We start from the raw sequence: 18,377 nt of genomic DNA, 5'->3' as shown, positions 1-18,377 counted from the left end.
TAATACGCAGATACGATTAAATAATATTATAGAATGATTAATAGAGAAGATTATGTTTTTCCTAAGTGAAACTGTCTTTCAAATATCATTTGATTTTCTTGTACATATTGTTATTTCGCGTTGATCTTCGCTTATACGTGCATAACTTAACCATGTTTACTTTTACAGCGAATGAAACCAAGAAATAAAGAAAGGCAGATAGGTAGACATTGTTCGACATGTTAGGCATTCAAATACATTTTCATTAGTCACAAATATCTGCATTTCAGGTATTTTGGCAGTTCAAAAAAACATTATCACCGCTCAAGTTTGAGACACAAGCCATGACTTTCCCACCTGCTCAAAATTGCCCAAAGTTTTACTATCAATTGTCAGAAAGCATTGAAATAGCTGTAATTCGAATAAAAAAAGATCAAAACAAAATTATTTTAAACTGACTTGAGCTCTATAAATATTTCACGTAAAGCAGCCTGTCCCTCCAGGACCTGAGGTCAGTCTTCGTGTAATTACTCTATCAATGTTATCCACATTCATTTGATGAGCAATGTTCATTAGCCTTTGAAGTCAGTCTCGCTTCATAAATTTGTGTTCATACTTTTGATTTTATTCATATTTGTTCTACATATATTGTTTATCATTTGTTGCACTACACTAATGTAAGCAAGTTGGACAAATTAGATTGACTATTATTCATTAAATTTGAACTTGAAACATCGTAAACGGTACAGTCGTAACTTAACGAGACCAAATCAATAGCACAAATTACTTAAACGTTTCCGCTGAAATAAACTTTCTTTTGTCTTTTATTTTTATCTCAGTAAAAGAATCCAAAGACATCATGGTCCATATTTTGACATCATTATTACGTATAATTCCTCAAAAAACCCAAAATTCGACCTACGTTCTCAAGCTTACAAGAATGAAGTAATTACTGACAACATTTTGTGTGTGTATATGTATATGTATATATATATATATATATATATATATATATATATATATATATATATATATATATATATATATATATATATATATATATATATATATATATATATACACACGTATATATATATATATATACTAGTTATTTCTTAGATATGCACTGCTACAATTTTTGCAGCATGTTCTTTTGTTATTCAATGAATGAGAGAGAGAGAGAGAGAGAGAGAGAACATTGGATTTGTACACAGTGGTAGTCTCGGTTAAGGTATGGAAAATCCCTCTGATTAGGAAAAACATGTTTCAGCAAAACTAAGTCATGTATAAGCTTATCTAAAAGTGGCTTTCGTTTGAAATAATTGAAGTGCCAATGCTATAAACCTAAATTAATAACAGATACATTTTCAAATTATATATATATATATATATATATATATATATATATATATATATATATATATATATAGTGCAAATAGCCCCAACCCAAACAAAATTATATCTTACTGAATTGTCTCTTCTTGTAGTTGACTCATTTGACATTTGCTAACAGATAATGTGAACCTCATCCGCCACCACCCCTTCAAAATTAGTAGAAAAGATGAATTTCAGTTGGGTTTTTCTTTATGTTGCCACTTCATTTATCATTACCTAATAAAAGGCTAATGGCTGGATATTTTGTATTTGAGCATACTCCTAGAATTATAAGCATCGCTATAAACAAAGTATCTGTTGAGACTCATTGTAGTAGTGCTATTTTCTATTTTGCCGATAAAGCAAACTAACTATTACTTTTTGCAATCAAAGATCGTTTCCTGATAAAACAGATACTGTATGCCAAATTCTTTGTCCAGAAACTCTTGGTTCGACTCTAAAATCCAGAGACTCCGTCACTTCTACATTATTTGCCATTTTCTCCGCATGGACTTGGTGTCTGAACCTTTTAAACTTTATCGTGTGTGGCAAGTCAAAGTGTGATTTTCTTAATGTACAAAGTGTTCATCAGGCCTGCATGATGACTTTCCTTCTTTAGCGAACGCTATTATGACGGTCTTGGGTTGGGGAGGAGAAGGAAGAAGAAAGTGTAATCGAATATAGAATAATAATTATTTTCTTTAAAATTGCTAGATGAAATTCTGCCAAAAGTTCCCTGAGTAAGTGCGGTATTCTGGTTTCCTTTGTAATCATGTCTTTGTTCATGACGATAGACTAACCAAATCTGATTATTTTCCCCAGGATATCTCTCTCTATCACAGCTCAGTATCGTCTTTGCCTGTGAAGATACGCCAATTCTGTTTCACAATTTGGTGAATATGGAAGAGCCACAACGTATCAAACATTTGGACAGAGATTTATATATAAGTATGTTCAAAAATGCACTTGGAACAAGACCTCATCAGAAACTACAGACGACTGTTCCTAAAGCAATTAAGATATTCATTAGGTCTATCAGTTGTTAGGACATTGGGCTGCATCCGGTCAAGAATGTCAAAGAAAAGAAATCTCAAATATTGGGAGAACCCAGCTTCAGAGGTACAAGAAATGACAATCGATATCGTTGTCAAGGAAACAATGAAAGGAAAACAATTACATTTTCAGGAGCAGAAAAAGAAGATACACGATAATAGCCTATTCCAGAAAACAATTAAAAGCACAACAAGCATACGAAACTGCAGAAGAACCGAGTTAGTGAGGATCTTGATGTAAGAATGTATGTATTAGTAAAACTGGACTTTTGTGATGTGCCTTGAAATTTCATTTGAAGTTTTATTCAAGAGATTATCCTTACGATTACAAAATCCTTATATGTATTTATGACTTGTTTTAGTATTGTGTGATATTCAAGCACACCATTACCGACAAATATTGATCTACCAAGCAAAATCAGATGCGCCACGTACAATGGAGAAGTTCAATGAACTTAAGTTCTGGCAATCTTTAAATTCAAAGCCAAAAATTCCACAACCTTTAAGCATTAACATATTATCTTCACGCTTATAAAAAAATGTGTCACAATATATTGACATTTAGATAAACATGGTCATAAGTGTTTTTTAAATCAAGGATGGCAAAATCGACATGCGTAAAATTTTAACGACGTGAAGAACAAGTTTTATGGTTCCAAAATGACGTAATATTAAATTTAGCTTAATGTTAATTTTTCATTGACTCTATAAAGCCCCACACAAGAGGTACCATATAGGCATATCTCCTATGTTCAGGCACGCTTTAATGAGCTTTTTGTTATTGTGTGATAAAAGGACTACACATTTTCAGTACATTCTCCAGGAATTATGGAAGATATCCAGTTATAAGAAGCATTGTCGAATAACCCTTTGTGAGTTATTGTCAAAGAACTATCTCCAAAATGGGCAGAAGAATAATCTTAGTGAGGCCTTGCAACAACCAAATAGTTACACAGCATCAGTGCAACTCTACTATCAGGGTGTTTGGCAGAGAGATATCGACTTACCAGAACAAATTATTGTTGTTCTAAACATATTTTGTGTCTTCAATCACCGTCATAAAATAAGAACAGAGGAAATAATAAAATGTATCTAACCTACAAAGTTTCAAAACCATTCTTCAATGGGTGTATGTGTGAAGGGGAGATTAAATTTTGGTCTGCAATTCCAGATTGTGATGTAATCGGAACGAAACCTGTAAAGAAAAATCCAAACAAATGGTAAAAAAGTCGCGCAATTCAGGTTACACATTTGCTGGAATTATACACCCAACTTACAATGCCGTGTGTAAAGCCCCGGTGCTTGAAGAAGAAGAAACAGCATGAAACCTTGTCAGGAATGGGCGTAGAAACATACTCACAAACGGATAGATGAGGCCAAAATACATCTTCGCTCATCACTAATTTCCAGAAATAAGCAATTATCAAACAAAATATACTTACCATCCCTTTACTCCAGAAGAGTTTTGCCATGTCTTGCAGGTTGTTTAGAACTGACCAGATCAGCATATGCAGGTAAGGGTTCTCAAACTGTGGTTTCGCTTTTAAATCTGGACCTTTTGATAGCAAATGACATATCTATGTAACGTTTTACTTAAATTTAAAAGACATGACATGGAAATTAATGTTGTACTGGCAGTCACAGTCACATAGGCAGTAGCATGTGTCATTCCTGGACTAGAGATAACTAACTAGGTTCCACAAACGTTACAGCATTTACGATTTGTAAAACAGCTTTACGATATTTTGACCTGGTCTTATATATTGTATCGTCATGTGCACATATGAGAAGTTAAATGTTACAATGTGTAAACCAACCTTCATTTGCAGATGTCACTCATACTTGCTAGGAATTTTACTAACACAATTTTTGGACTCAACTATATTCAAATAACGATGCAATAATAATAACATATCACAAACTCTGCTAAAATATCTTCCAAAAACTAAACCTATTCCTTTAGATTGTAAGCTACATATGTATAAAACAATATACCATAACATAACATAAGTCATATTGGTTATGCTTTACTAGAGAAAAAATATGAGAAAATGCAATACACTAAAGGCAGAAGTTTCTTCTGAATAATTATGTCTTTCACATCGGAATGCTGTGCAGGTTGGACAGAAACTTATAATTATCCAAATATAATTTACATACTGAAGCTGAAATATACAAAATACAATTTCTATATACCATAACGATCACCACAAAGAATATATAACCCGCTACATCGGTTCATCGCCGCTGTCCCCAAATATAAGTATGTGTATATATCGATTTACCATCAACAATGATAAACCAGTTTGAAGTCTCGATCTTGGATGATATATAAGATATTACGTGAGTTTAATCACGCATGGATGAGAAGAATCAAATGATCCCAACCGTTTACTTTTGAAAACTGGGGGAAAAGGAGTAATTGCCTCAATATTTAGAATACATATTTATATTTTATGGAGACACTGATGTATTATGATCATCAATGGCAATGTTTCACCGATTCAGCTGTTCACTCCATCATCTTACGAATCACAAATCTAAGCAGACGAACTTTCATCAAGATGATCGATATTTCACACAGACTCGAGCTATATCCCAAGTGAATGTAAACCCCAAAATGACTAAAAGATCACCAGCATTTATACATTCCAATCCGTAAACAGTTGGTTACTGAACCATGGACGTGTCTTTGAATTAAAATATGATGTTAGAAAGCTATTCACGAATTTTCGCACATCCATTACTACCTTGTTCTGAATGAGCATTTGGTGGGGGCTGTATTGCTGGAGATAGTAGTCATCAAGTAAATGCGCAATCAGTTTACCCACCTCCTCCATGCTGATCGTTTCAGTGGACTGTTTGAAATATTAAATACATCTTCTTAGATGTTCTGCCATAAAATCTGTGTACTGATATCATATTATAGAAATTCATACAAGTACGTCCAACAAAATACATATTTATTAATTCCCATTTTGCTTCAAGTCGTAATTTAGACATCAAACATGTTAATAATTTTAATTTGTTTAGTTTGTTTACAACAAAGCATTTCAATAAGTATTTATATTTATTGATTTGGGTGCATATACAAATATTATTTGAAAACAATATATTTGTTATGTTTGGTCTTTACCATTACTGTGCATATTATTTCTACCATTACTAAGCAGGACATAGAGAATTCACACTGGTATAGTATTCTGTGCATTGGTAATGCATTATCACAACATGATTTTCTCTCGTAATAAAATGCTAAACAAACAACGATATCGGAATACCACTGGGTCACAGACTGCTGTACTAGGTCTGTTATCAAGTCAAGAATGGCAGCCATCAAGCCAATCAAGTACAAATGAAATATATAATGCAAACGAATATACGAAATGCAAAACATTGAGTTTCAGTGTTGAAAAGCATCCTGTCTGGGGTATCAGTATATGTACATCTTGAACTATGTAATGGTTCAATTGAAAACAACTTTACATCATTTGCTCTGTTTACTCTTACAACTATGGCACTCTAGATACGTCCTGTCTAGTAAAAGTTACTTTCAGCCTACCAGCTACACATAGATCTGTTTAGACAATGTTTTTAAATAAAATATGTACTAATTTTCTTAAAATGAATGGCTATTTATTGTTCATAAATGAAAGTAAAGTGTGCACACTTCCTATGCATTTCAAAGTACAAACATACAACATGGCAAAATGAGTATTATAAACGTAAGCAACATTTCGTTTTAATAAGTGATTGAAAAGAACATAGTCATTGAATCAAAATAAAATATCATGGTCAGTATATTTTAGTAGCAGTGTTCAAATGCACATACTGCTTCATGCATTTTGTAGTCAGAGGTTGAGATATGTGCGAAGTTTCGCCAAAATGCAGTGAGTACTTATGACGTTATTCGTACCAAATACAGTGACTACGTCTGCTTTTAGTGGCAGAAAATGACAATCCAAAACATCCTACCAAATAGAAAAGACTAAACTACAATATCCTGCAACTCTAAATTGCAGGACACGAAGACAAAAACTTCTACTCTAAAATATTATCCCATAGGTCAAATTTCATACCTCCTTCTTTTTCTTCCCTCTCACGTTTAGCAGTAAATCCTTTAAAGGGCTTTCCGAAGAGAACGCCTGGAAAAATGGGGGAGATATATCAAAGAAAATACACTGACAAAGAATTTCATGGAATACTTTTGCAGACATAAAGACACATGAAAGACTGATCCATATGGATAGCATTTACCATTATAATGTTGGATGTGTTATAATCAGCATTGGTTCTAATACAGTAGCACTTGTTATTGTAGAGGACTGTTTCACATTCAAATTGCTTTGAAAATTATTAAAAACAGTTTCTTTCTTTAAAATTCATAATATGCTAATGCATTTTAAATGTACTATAGCTGATAAAAAATCAACCATCGCTACACTTGTTATATATTATTTGCCAATCATTTAATTTTATGTGGTCGGGAGGATGGTTAGGTGAGGTGAGATCATAAGGGAGTGATGGGACTTAGATGTGTTCAAATAACATATTTGTGACCCAAATTAGCTCGAAATAATATAATATTTCTAGTTTGAATGAAAAATACATATAAACGAATGTATTATGTTCATTACATTTATTCAGATCTTCATATAGAGGAACATTTTAAAATATATTGGTTCTAACGAAAATTCCACGCCCCTCCGGAAACTTAAAGATGTTTGACCCCTATGCCTCTCACCAAAGCTAAACGCATTTATGCTTTCCATATTTACTAAGATCTAAATTATAACAATTTACTTCATTATTAAGACAGAACACATGCTTCAAAACAACTGTATCAAATACAGTAATGTTTACAGTAAAACGCCACATCATGTACGTTTCATAATTGCCGTTCTGGCAGTTGTTTTCACTGACGTATATCGGTAGCTTGCAGAGTAGTATCATCAATTGTACCAATCTACTACTTATCACTATAAAACATGATTTCATAACTCATATCAAGGCAAGCACTGTTGAAATATACGCCAAATGTTTAAAACTAACTTTGAATGGTAACTAATGTTGAGGTTTAAAAAATCGGAGTTTACATCTTGTTTGATTAGATAAATACAGCTATACGGTTTAGAAGAACATTGTAAATATTGTTTTTGTACATATGATCATAACTTACTGATAACAATTTGCTTATAAGGTTATGTACATAGATTGCTATCATGTGCCCACATTTCATTAGATAATTTCATCATGGGATAACATTAATGACCATTCAATATAAAACACAGATAGGTAGTAAATGTTTAATGAGTCTATAGCTCCAAATTCCTTTGTATGGTAATTAAAAGTTGGAACCTCTAACATGTACATTAATTTTCAAACACTTTGAGATATGTGACACCAAATCTGTCCATGAAGTATATAATAGCTAGAAAAGCTCTCTGAAACTAAAATATACGAAAAGTGATTTTCTGAAGTGAGACTGAATCAAACATTATTTTTGACAGGCAACTAATGTCGGTTATTTAGGAATTAAAATAACAACATGCTTAAATTGTACCTGCAATTCGTAATAGCCACTGCAAGACAGCAACTCGGGAAATCGTATGAAGATAATGAGTCATGAAATATAGGCCATGGTGATGCGTGAAATAGATGACAAGTGCAAACAATACTCAGTAAAGTGTGTATTATATCACAGTGATCTGCCTATGTTCTGGACATGTAACCATATTAGACGACTATATTCACTTACCAACCAATGTAAATAGAGTATACGAAACAACTTTTAGTGTCAGTTTTACCGAACGGTTTTCCTGTTTTACAACGAATGGAGAAAGTAGAAAATAATTATCATATCCAGCATTATTTTCAGAAATAAGTATCTACGACCGGTTTATGACTGGTTTGCATTAAAATAGAACACATGTTATATCATAATAATCTTATGGTAGTGTAACATTTTTGAGATGCTTCCATGGATAAGGTTTAATACTGCAGATACAGAATGGATTGTCAAGGTTCCTGGATGTTTACAATATTACCAATGAGTTGAAATCTGAGATAATTAATAAACATTAAAAAGACTATAATCATCCAAAGTAAATATGTCGGTCATATGGTAGCCTGTAGTAATGTTCAACGCTTCGATGGACAACGTGTATTTGCCACAGAATAAGGATTTACACTGACATAGTCTTAAATAGAAGCCTATTGTAAATGTTTACATGTCCAGGACTTTTTATTTTACCCAGATAGTAGATCGTAAGTAAAGACTCAAAGTATCACCTGGATATAATACTACAAATGATGAGGAACAAAGATATAAAACGTGTAAACGTAACGATTAAATTCATAACAGTTGCTAAGATTTTGTGAGATGAAAATATTCAACGCCATACATAAACGTAGAAACCTGTTCGAAGAAACTCCAAACAATGTCCAAACTGAATAAAACCTTCTAACACTGACAAACGAAGTTGTTGTATATTCGTTCTGATTATTGTTATCAGATAACTGCACGAAACGAACATAATTTGCCTATGGAACAGTGATCAACTTTCAAGCTGCTGACACCTTTTTAATACATAACATATTCTAATGATAGGATCACAGTTGTTCTTTTCTATGTTACCTAAAGCGTTGTGAATATCAAATAAACTACGAAACATGCGTGCGGGTTACACACCATTCCAGGCTCAAGGATCTCGTCTTTTGCATAGACTCCAAACCTTTATTGGTAAGATTTCAAACACAGTTCGCTACATTGAATGACATTGTTAATGTTTGCTGGTTTCACTGACGATTCCTCAATGTGTGAAATCAAAATATATCTGACGGACAACACAAATTAAGAAACAACGTCAATTTAAATGTTAAAGACATTTTGTACATTTAGGAAATATTTTTGGAAAATCAAATACTGGATGAGCCTCCAATTTCTGCTAATACTCTAGTTCTTAAACTATGCAACTGAAAGGTGAAACCGAAGCCACCAATTTAAGTATATTCAATAAATAATTTATTTTTCTTTAATACGGAGTAAACATATGTAAGACACAGTATAGAACGTTCCGAATAAATTCCAATTTTTGTAATGTCTCAATGTATCACAATCATATAATCCAGACTGTCTTTGAAGGAGTCCCCAAAAATCCCAAAATAGCATTTTAGTCCACTGTAATTCCTATGCATACTTTAAACAAATCATTCGTGTAGAATTATATCCGAACACAACTCCAAACTCTGATCATCGATTCCCAAAGACAGATGTCAATTAATAATTACTTACCAAGCCTTTGTATATACAAAACATCACCTGTCCTGAGAATCAATAGTATTTGTAAGGAGAAGCACGGGCCTTGAAATAATATTGCTTAATGCTTAGAATCATTGCAATTAAAAACATGTAAAGCACACACTATATACATATATATATATATATATATATATATATATATATATATATATATATATATATATATATATATATATATATATATATATTAATAATACATAACAATTATTATTTTCAAAATAAGCAAATTATCGGGTTTTGCTAATACTAGTTGATTTGAGACTTTCACGATAATAATGAATACAAGAAAATAGCATGCATTACGCTAATATTAATTGTTTGATGGATCAATAAGATATTTAAGTGTCATCATAATTAGAATGCAAATACGGTGGAAAATGGCATGCATTTATTACATCAGTGTTGCATCCAAGGTAAGAATATTTGTTTTTGTATTAGTTCTCAACTGTAACTTTAGGCGTTATTACACTATGTCGCGAGTCACCAGCTATTAGAATGTTTTCTGATTTATAATGTAAATACCTAAACAGTGGTTCTAAATCTGTTTGCAGAAGAGTGCTTATTGATGACCAATAGTCGCACACAGCCAAATCGCTTCTGAGTCATAACCTTGTTTCATTATACAAAGACATACTATCAAGAGATATTAAATAGATCGGTAGAGATCCACTATCCAAATGGTGACAGAGTTACGGCCAGAATTTAACTAGACATAGTTCTGAAATCTTAATTTGAGCCACGTCTTTAACAGTGCACATCGCGTAAGCTTCACAAAGATACGTGAAATATTTTTACTCACATGCAATGTAAATACAGGTTTTTAAAAACAATGACATAAAACTTTAAGACTACTTAACTGCCAAAGTTGAATCCTAAAATATGAAACAAACTTTTACCATGATACGTCAATGACATGTTGAACGTAAAGATCTCAAGCAGTTCAGGAGATAATAACTGGTAAAGTGTGTGACGGATAAATAGACGTACGGACGGACACAATTAGTGAAAGCGAAATTCTAACGGTAAGAATCTCGCAAAGAGAATCCTTGCGTGAAAAAGTCATAAATATCAGGAATCATTAATATACCTCAAGCAGTCCTATATATGTGACAAATGAGAAACATGTGACGAACAGAGAACCGATAGATACACTCTGTACTAGAAAGAACTCTTCCAAACATACAGGCTTTCATTGCAAACCACAACGCGTCACCTTGTGACAAAAACATACCTGGTCTAAGAATCATCTTAAAGGGCTAAGGAGATATTAAGCAAGCAGACCTGACTGGACATATTGGGGTTATGAACAATATGTAGCGATTGTCTGCATTGTGACGGTGATGCTTTGCGCATAACATGAAACGTTACTTCCAGTTTGCCAGAAAATGCAGTTTGTCAACATTTGCAGACATAAATTTGTACATAACGCTTTCTATTGTCTTGTAAGCCAAAATAACTATATAAATAAACATATGCGCCTCCAATTAAATCATTCTAGTTTCATTTATTTCATAATCAATTCGCTTATTGTTTCACTAAATTGCGTAGATGCATTGGTGCTGCTTTACCACTTGCGTCACGTGAATCCATTGACGTCAAACTGGTTTCTGGATTCAAGGCAAATCATTTCGCTATATTTTCCAACCACATTTGCTGTCGTTTATCAATGAATAATTGTGTCATTTGCATGGTCAAAGTTCAGTATTATGTCTGACCTATCTGAAATTGGAAAGAAAATAATCGAACTGGATATCTCATAAACTTACGTTGTATAATTCCAACAGTCTTTCCTTTGTCAAAAACGTCTCGAGTTCGACGCCGTGATCTAAAAGTAGCTCCACAAAGTCCACTTTGTTCCACTGTAGTGCTGACAACATGATGTCACCTAGACTGCCAGGCTAAAGATAATACATATTTTAAATACAGACACACACACACACACACACACACACACACACACACTAAGCTTGTCTAACAGTATAAACATGATAAACTAACTGGTATATCATGATGGTTCTGAGCCTAACATTTTGCAAACCAGATGTAAAGTTTGGGTTATCTGCTGCTTAGTCCCACATTTTGATCAAACGATATCACCTATAACAGAGACATACATCACACTTCATTCTTATATGCATTTCAGACGTAAGAATTAAAAAAGAATAACTGATCTGAAATGTAACCAAAGTGGAAATGGGAAGTGCACATCTAAGCAAACTATGTAAATTAGTTAGGCCAGAAAATACTCACTAGCTTTACGCCTGGAATTGTTTTTTATATTGGAATAGTTCCATTCCAGACGGAAAAGGAGTGGCTGCCTTCTAAATGACATAGTATCTTGTCCGTGGGGGAATTCATTGACTATCAAAATATCGATATGCCGAAAGTCAATTTCATGTAAAGTATCAGTAATGTTTGAATATGCGTGCATAATAACAGAACGTTGATGCCCTGTGAAATTATATCAGATTACAACTACAACCCGTTTTGACACCGGACTCTGTCTATCTAACTAAAAATGATCAAGTTGTTCTCCGACTTCTATTTTTGACATTACTGGGGCGTACAGGCTCCATAACCAATCGTGGATCGCACAATCGATCCTCACCACTACTAATGGCAGAAGAAAACATGGCGGAGAACAACCTGTTGGTCTAAGTTGCTTCATAATTCACCATTCTACTTCTGATACTTGATGTCAGGCTAATGTTACTATCCACGAAGACATCCAACCATAGTCAACTGCTCAGTTTACTCATGAATATTTGTTTCTAATCATCAAGCCGTCATTGTCTTATCTGCTTTGCACCAAGCTGAAGTTACACGATACGTAAAGAATTGTACAACTTTTGCTTGCCCCGTCAATGGTATACCCATCTATTATTTTTCGATATGTACACATATATGCGATGCCTCTATAAATCCCATAATTATTTTGAGAACATATGTATATCCATTAAATCAAATCATCTCAAGGAATCTTATTAGGTGTTTGTAAAAGTCCGTCAGCTATAAATTAGGGAGCGCTTATGTGGTCCTCACAAACGAGGGACGAAAGGTGATGCTCAAACGTATTTATTTAGATTTTAGCAGTAAAATTATATCAGTTAAGACGAATTATTTGCTTTTTATAAATCGCAATTATGTGTACATGAAATCATTTTTAAATTAAGTAGTGACATTCGTAAGTTTATATTTTTTTAAAGTGATATTAATTATGATATCGAAATGCGCTATAATTTGACTGGAGTAATAAATATCGTGTTCAGAAGTTTTGAGGACAAAATGAAGATTGAACGAAACCATGGTTATTTAAAATTTTCGCAAAGATGTTCTATAATAATTATATTTTGTGAAACCAGGGTTTTTTCTGCTTAGCTATTATTTTTAACCTTGACAATTGGTGGTATACATCTTATTATTTCAAGGAAATGAAAGTATCAAAGTGTTTAAATAAATCATTAAAGAATTTTTGTGAATCATAACTACTGGAATTACGGTTAATCGGGAGACAAATCATTATTCATATTACTCATTTGGAGGTCTGATTCTCTTTTCATTCTATGTTTTCAAATATTACTAACTAAACATCTGATCATCATAAATATATACATACATGTATCTATATGTGAAACGTGTTTATTTATCCAAACATAACGTTAAAAGCACGAATAAGAATTAAGAAAAATCAAATATAATCTCATATAATAATATTTGCAATGATAGTATGCAGGAGGCCACACATAAAACAACAATCCATTATAAATACATTATCATCTTATTAACATGATCTAATTCATGATATAAAATAAAACAAAAAATTTGAAATATAGTGTTTGATGGGGAGAAAGAAAACTTAGGCTGTGGAAAACATGAAGAATGGTAGGTGTTTCAAGCATGCAAGTATGCACACAGTCAACGGTCGAGAGAGAGAGAGAGAGAGAGATAGAGGGAGAGAAAATAACCTCCCATCGCATGTCAGCAGTAAAAATCTCACTCCTGGCGAAATCAATCCAGTTCCAAGTTAAAGCTAGTCTCAGCTGTTCCACCAAATCTTTCTCGTTAGCTGAATAACATCAAAATTTTTAATCAGTGCATTTATGTGCTTTATCCTTAGCTATACTTATTCAGTCGACTTTGGTAATGGGGGTTCAGCAGTGAGTCTTACCACTAGTAATATTTATGACCTCAATTCTGCACGAAATAATACACACGTTTACTGTGTATCTGATCATGGATTGTATCGTGTATCTGCACGTATATGTAGTGTAGGTAGAGTGTAGGATGGGTAGATAAGTAAGTATGGGATCTTTCTGACACTTAAGCTACAATGTAATATCAACTTACCCGGTACAATATGATTCTTGTCCAGTATCATGCTCGGAGGTACCAGACGTCATTTATAATTTTAATGATAAAAACAATTATAAAAAAGCAAGATAGCATAGATAGATAGATAGATAGATAGATAGATAGATAGATAGACAAAACATACATAGATAGCTATATTGATGGATATGAGATTTTGTAAAACATTCTCAGGGAGGAGAGTTTGTAGAAAGTTGAACGAGTTCTTCCATTCGAATTGAAGTGAATGAAATGCAAACACATTGATTTGTGATTTCAGTTTCAGCAAATATAATAAGTTACATTTGCACACTGTGTGCATGCTGTTAAATTATTCAACCGATATTTGTTTGTTTTAGTATTGTAATATATGTATTGGTTTCAAACGTAATCCTGCGAGGAATGTTTGCAAATCATCTTACATCTATGCTTGCATGGTTTTGAAAACTGACTGACTTGTCTATGTATTACCACAGCATGAGGTATATTAAGACCCACCGAGGTATACCGTGATACAAACGTGTGAGTGATACCCAGCAGTTGCAAAAATATCCTCAGTATCACTATATGTGTGAAACACTAATTCAATGGTATTATATGTGTGAAAATTATTTGCACCTACATGATAATTATTGACGAACCATACAGTAATCATATTTGGGTTTGCGTTCTATACATTGATCATACCTGGTGATACAGCCATAAATGTTATATTTGCTAATAGGTAACTAACACAAATGTAGCCGTAACTATCAAGTTTATCTTGTCAGCTCGATATCTGAAGTTCAGCAGTAAAATCCAGTAAATATTTTAGAAATACTGATGCCTTTTCGAAGTCATGACAAATTGTCCCAGACAGATACGCGTTTGGTTTATTGTAGATAAACTTTACAGATTTTAGTTAGAATGGCCATAAGCATTTTGCTCTTCGATGTTTGGTGACATTAATGACGATTTTAGTGTTGGGCTCGCAGAAATTATGTTGTATCAGCGGTAAGTCATTAACATTCTCAAAGTTGTGAATACGTCAATATTATCCCCAGTTTAACTGCACACTTTCGCGGGACAGTACCATCAAATATAATTACTACACATAAGTAACTATTATCAATTTGGATCACAGTTTCAATTTGAAAAGACGGTATATGAGCATAATCCTGTGTTGGAGCAAACGTAATATTGGAATCTCAGAATAACTGCGGAGATAATTCATGCAACCTATACATATTGAAGCAAATTATTTAAAGCGAAGGCAAGAACTTTTTGGAACACTATGTCATGCTTGACTTGTTCACTATGATGAATGATACAGGACTTACTAGATAAACAGTTAACATCAATCCGAAAGGCAGCACCATTTAATATTGATACACCAGTCACTGAGAACATTACTAGTATCTTTTTATTCATTTAAGTTGGTGCTTAATATACGTAAGGTATCATTGCAATAGGTACAATTATACATTTATTTTACTGTAATGTATTATACAGGTACAAAATGAAGTACATATATAAGGGAAATATCTTGCATTAAACGTACAATTGTAACATGGCTGCAGTAGCAGCAGTGACAATAACTGTTAGCAACATTAACGGGAATGGCAACATTTTTCCATTTGAAATATATTAATAACATTTAGTTATTTGTCCCTTCAAGAAAAAATATTGTATTTCAAATGTAGTGACAACATACCTTTAAGTAACGCTTTAAGCATTGTTTCCTGAAGATCTTGGTCACCGCTGCCCAATTCAAATATATGGATCAGATCGAACTTGTCAAGGCAGTTCTCGATTTCCTTGATATTCTTAGGAATATCTTCCATTTTACAGAATTTGCTGTGCATCATCTGATTACGAATGTAGTCTTTCAGGTCCTTATTCAAACGTTTCTTCGTTCTGTTGCAACAAATTTATTACATTCTCCAAGTCAAATTCAAATGTACAATTCACTGAACTATATTTCAGTTTTTCCACTTCTTTCCATGAGAACAAATATGAACTTATGAAACATAGTCAATAACTGTTTATATAAATAAACATAATAAATTGGAGAAAATATTTATCAAGGAAAACCCCTACCGTTACCACCAATTAAATAATGTGACAAACACAAATTCAGAATATAATATACCACCATTATAACGTGAGCTTTTGATTACATACCGACATTTTCCACTTCCTTGTTTCGACTGATATTGAGAAAATGAGCGAATAATTAACAAAATAAGAATAACTTCCAGTCCAAGTATTAATTCTTCATACTTTGGAATTTTGTCTGGTAAATTATTGCATCTATGATAAATCAATATGTTCTATTCGAAACAATTAAATGGAAAATTTGAATCCTTGTGTACTGACTTAATTTTTTGTTTGATTTGTATGACCTAGAACCTTATATTAAATGTTATACAATTAAGTTTTAGAAAACTTTGCTATAACTTATAATATTACTTGGTAATAACCATACACCAAGTATAATGGTATGGTACGGTTAACCTGAATGCCAACATGTTCCTTTGTTTTATTTTACCCACTCACACAAACACACACACACGTTTGTTTTGCATTGAAACTATGAGGTATTGATTGCACTTAAATATGTAATCTACAAATGTGGTTAATATTCTGATTTTACAGAATATATATGTAGTGGTTCAATGATTAGTAGGGTGCTGGTCTAAATAATGTCACTTTACTTGAATTGGCATGGCATAGAGTATGATATTGATGTGATATTAAAACCAAAGTAATATCAATTAACATCTCCTAACGTACTACTTCATTTTTAAGAACAATTTTTATTTATAAACCTACTTCCTGATGGTATTTCCCTCGTCACCTTTAACATTATACTCAGCCAGCTCTCCGTTTTTTAAGGCATATGCTAGCAGGTCTGCCGATCTTCCAGAACCCTGAAATATTGTGTCACGATGTCGATATGCAGTTTAAGATTGTTTGTACTCCTTTTATATCATTGGCCTTTAATCTCTGACCTAGTATAACAGTGTCTCCATCAAACATACATGCAAATTGCAATGATATAACTCATGAAAACATAATCTTAATCTTAAACATATTAAAATCAAGAAAACTGTTTATATCAATATGTTTTCAAACTTTGTTGCTCTTTTCGATGTTTACATATTTCATGAAGAACATTCAATTCTGTATTAATGTATCCTTATTGACGGATGATCCACAATACGTATATATTTATAATATCACATTATTTACATGTGAAAGTTTATAAGCCAGTGTTTTATGTTGACCGTACAGGTAACTTCGAGTACAATAAATATGAAGGCACCAAATACATTATATTATTATGTGCCATAATCTTATATCCTATGAACAACTTTACATAATACTCTGGAAAAGTCTTCGCAATATACTTCATCTTGTCCACTATTCAGTTATATCCCATATTTACCTATAGCTTATTTCATTATAAACAGAGTTTACCCTGAAGTTTAGCATCATCTTATGAGGGTGGATGACCTGACATAGCAAGAAGAATACAACATGTAAAAGCCTCAGCTGTATGTATCGGCTACTTGTAACGGATCTCATTATTAATTTACCTTTATTGCCTATGTTATGTTTATCTAATTTATATTGTTTGCTTGACCTTTTTCTTACACTGAGGGTGGAGTTTTGGCATACCTGACTATTACCATGGAATGTCTATTTGATTTCTGTCACGATTATATATGTGGTAAATAAGATGTTACTAAACTTAAGTTCATGGCATGATCCTGTTTAGAATTAATGAATACCAATGATCCGTTTTCCAGACCTTATTGTTGCGTCATAGATCAGGTTACAGCGTGTATATAAATTACATTATTCAACAATGTTTAAGATCAGACTGGTGTGCTGTGATATGATACCTCAAGAAAGGAATCTCAATGTCATACTCCTAATAACTTTACCAGTCCTTCTACAAATATAATCAGGCTTGTTTATGACATGAATACACCTGAGCAGAAAATTCCTACGTTAATGAAACGGTACCAATTACTTCAAGCAAGTAATTTATCTTTAAATTGGTGGATTCAATTATTTCATGTTATTGCTTTATCAGCATGAATTTCGGATATATCTAATTTCTAAAGAACTGGGCTGTTCCATGAGAAGTTTACCAATGTGAATGAGCCCAAATTATGTTCTCTTGCAGCAATGCCTTTGTCAACTATATGATAAGTAGAATGGGGGAATATATCTATGTGGTATTTAGTGCTTTTAAATCATCGTTGTGACAGATAATTGTGTAAATTGAACAGCGATTTTAGTATTCTAAACTA

General features: G+C 32.8%; 1 protein-coding gene across 1 annotated transcript in view; it reads right to left on the bottom strand.

Annotated features, from left to right (window-relative positions):
* The window catches only part of LOC149791404 (transient receptor potential cation channel subfamily M member-like 2), a 164,386-nt gene that overhangs the window by 65,126 nt on the left and 80,883 nt on the right, over window positions 1-18,377 (bottom strand). Inside the window, exons 12-18 of the mRNA XM_089971350.1 lie at window positions 16,888-16,985; window positions 15,767-15,969; window positions 13,692-13,792; window positions 11,493-11,624; window positions 6,485-6,550; window positions 5,156-5,263; window positions 3,848-3,982 (exon numbers count right to left, since the gene is read on the bottom strand). Coding sequence (XP_089827476.1) covers window positions 3,848-3,982; window positions 5,156-5,263; window positions 6,485-6,550; window positions 11,493-11,624; window positions 13,692-13,792; window positions 15,767-15,969; window positions 16,888-16,985 — 843 coding nt within the window. The remainder of the gene's footprint in view (window positions 1-3,847; window positions 3,983-5,155; window positions 5,264-6,484; window positions 6,551-11,492; window positions 11,625-13,691; window positions 13,793-15,766; window positions 15,970-16,887; window positions 16,986-18,377) is intronic.

This window comes from Sinohyriopsis cumingii, chromosome 9, assembly GCF_028554795.1.
Source record: "Sinohyriopsis cumingii isolate HCF-2022 chromosome 9, ASM2855479v2, whole genome shotgun sequence".
NCBI lineage: Eukaryota > Metazoa > Mollusca > Bivalvia > Unionida > Unionidae > Sinohyriopsis > Sinohyriopsis cumingii.
The sequence above is the reverse complement of the archived record's forward strand: the minus strand, read 5'-3'. Positions and strand labels throughout refer to the sequence as shown.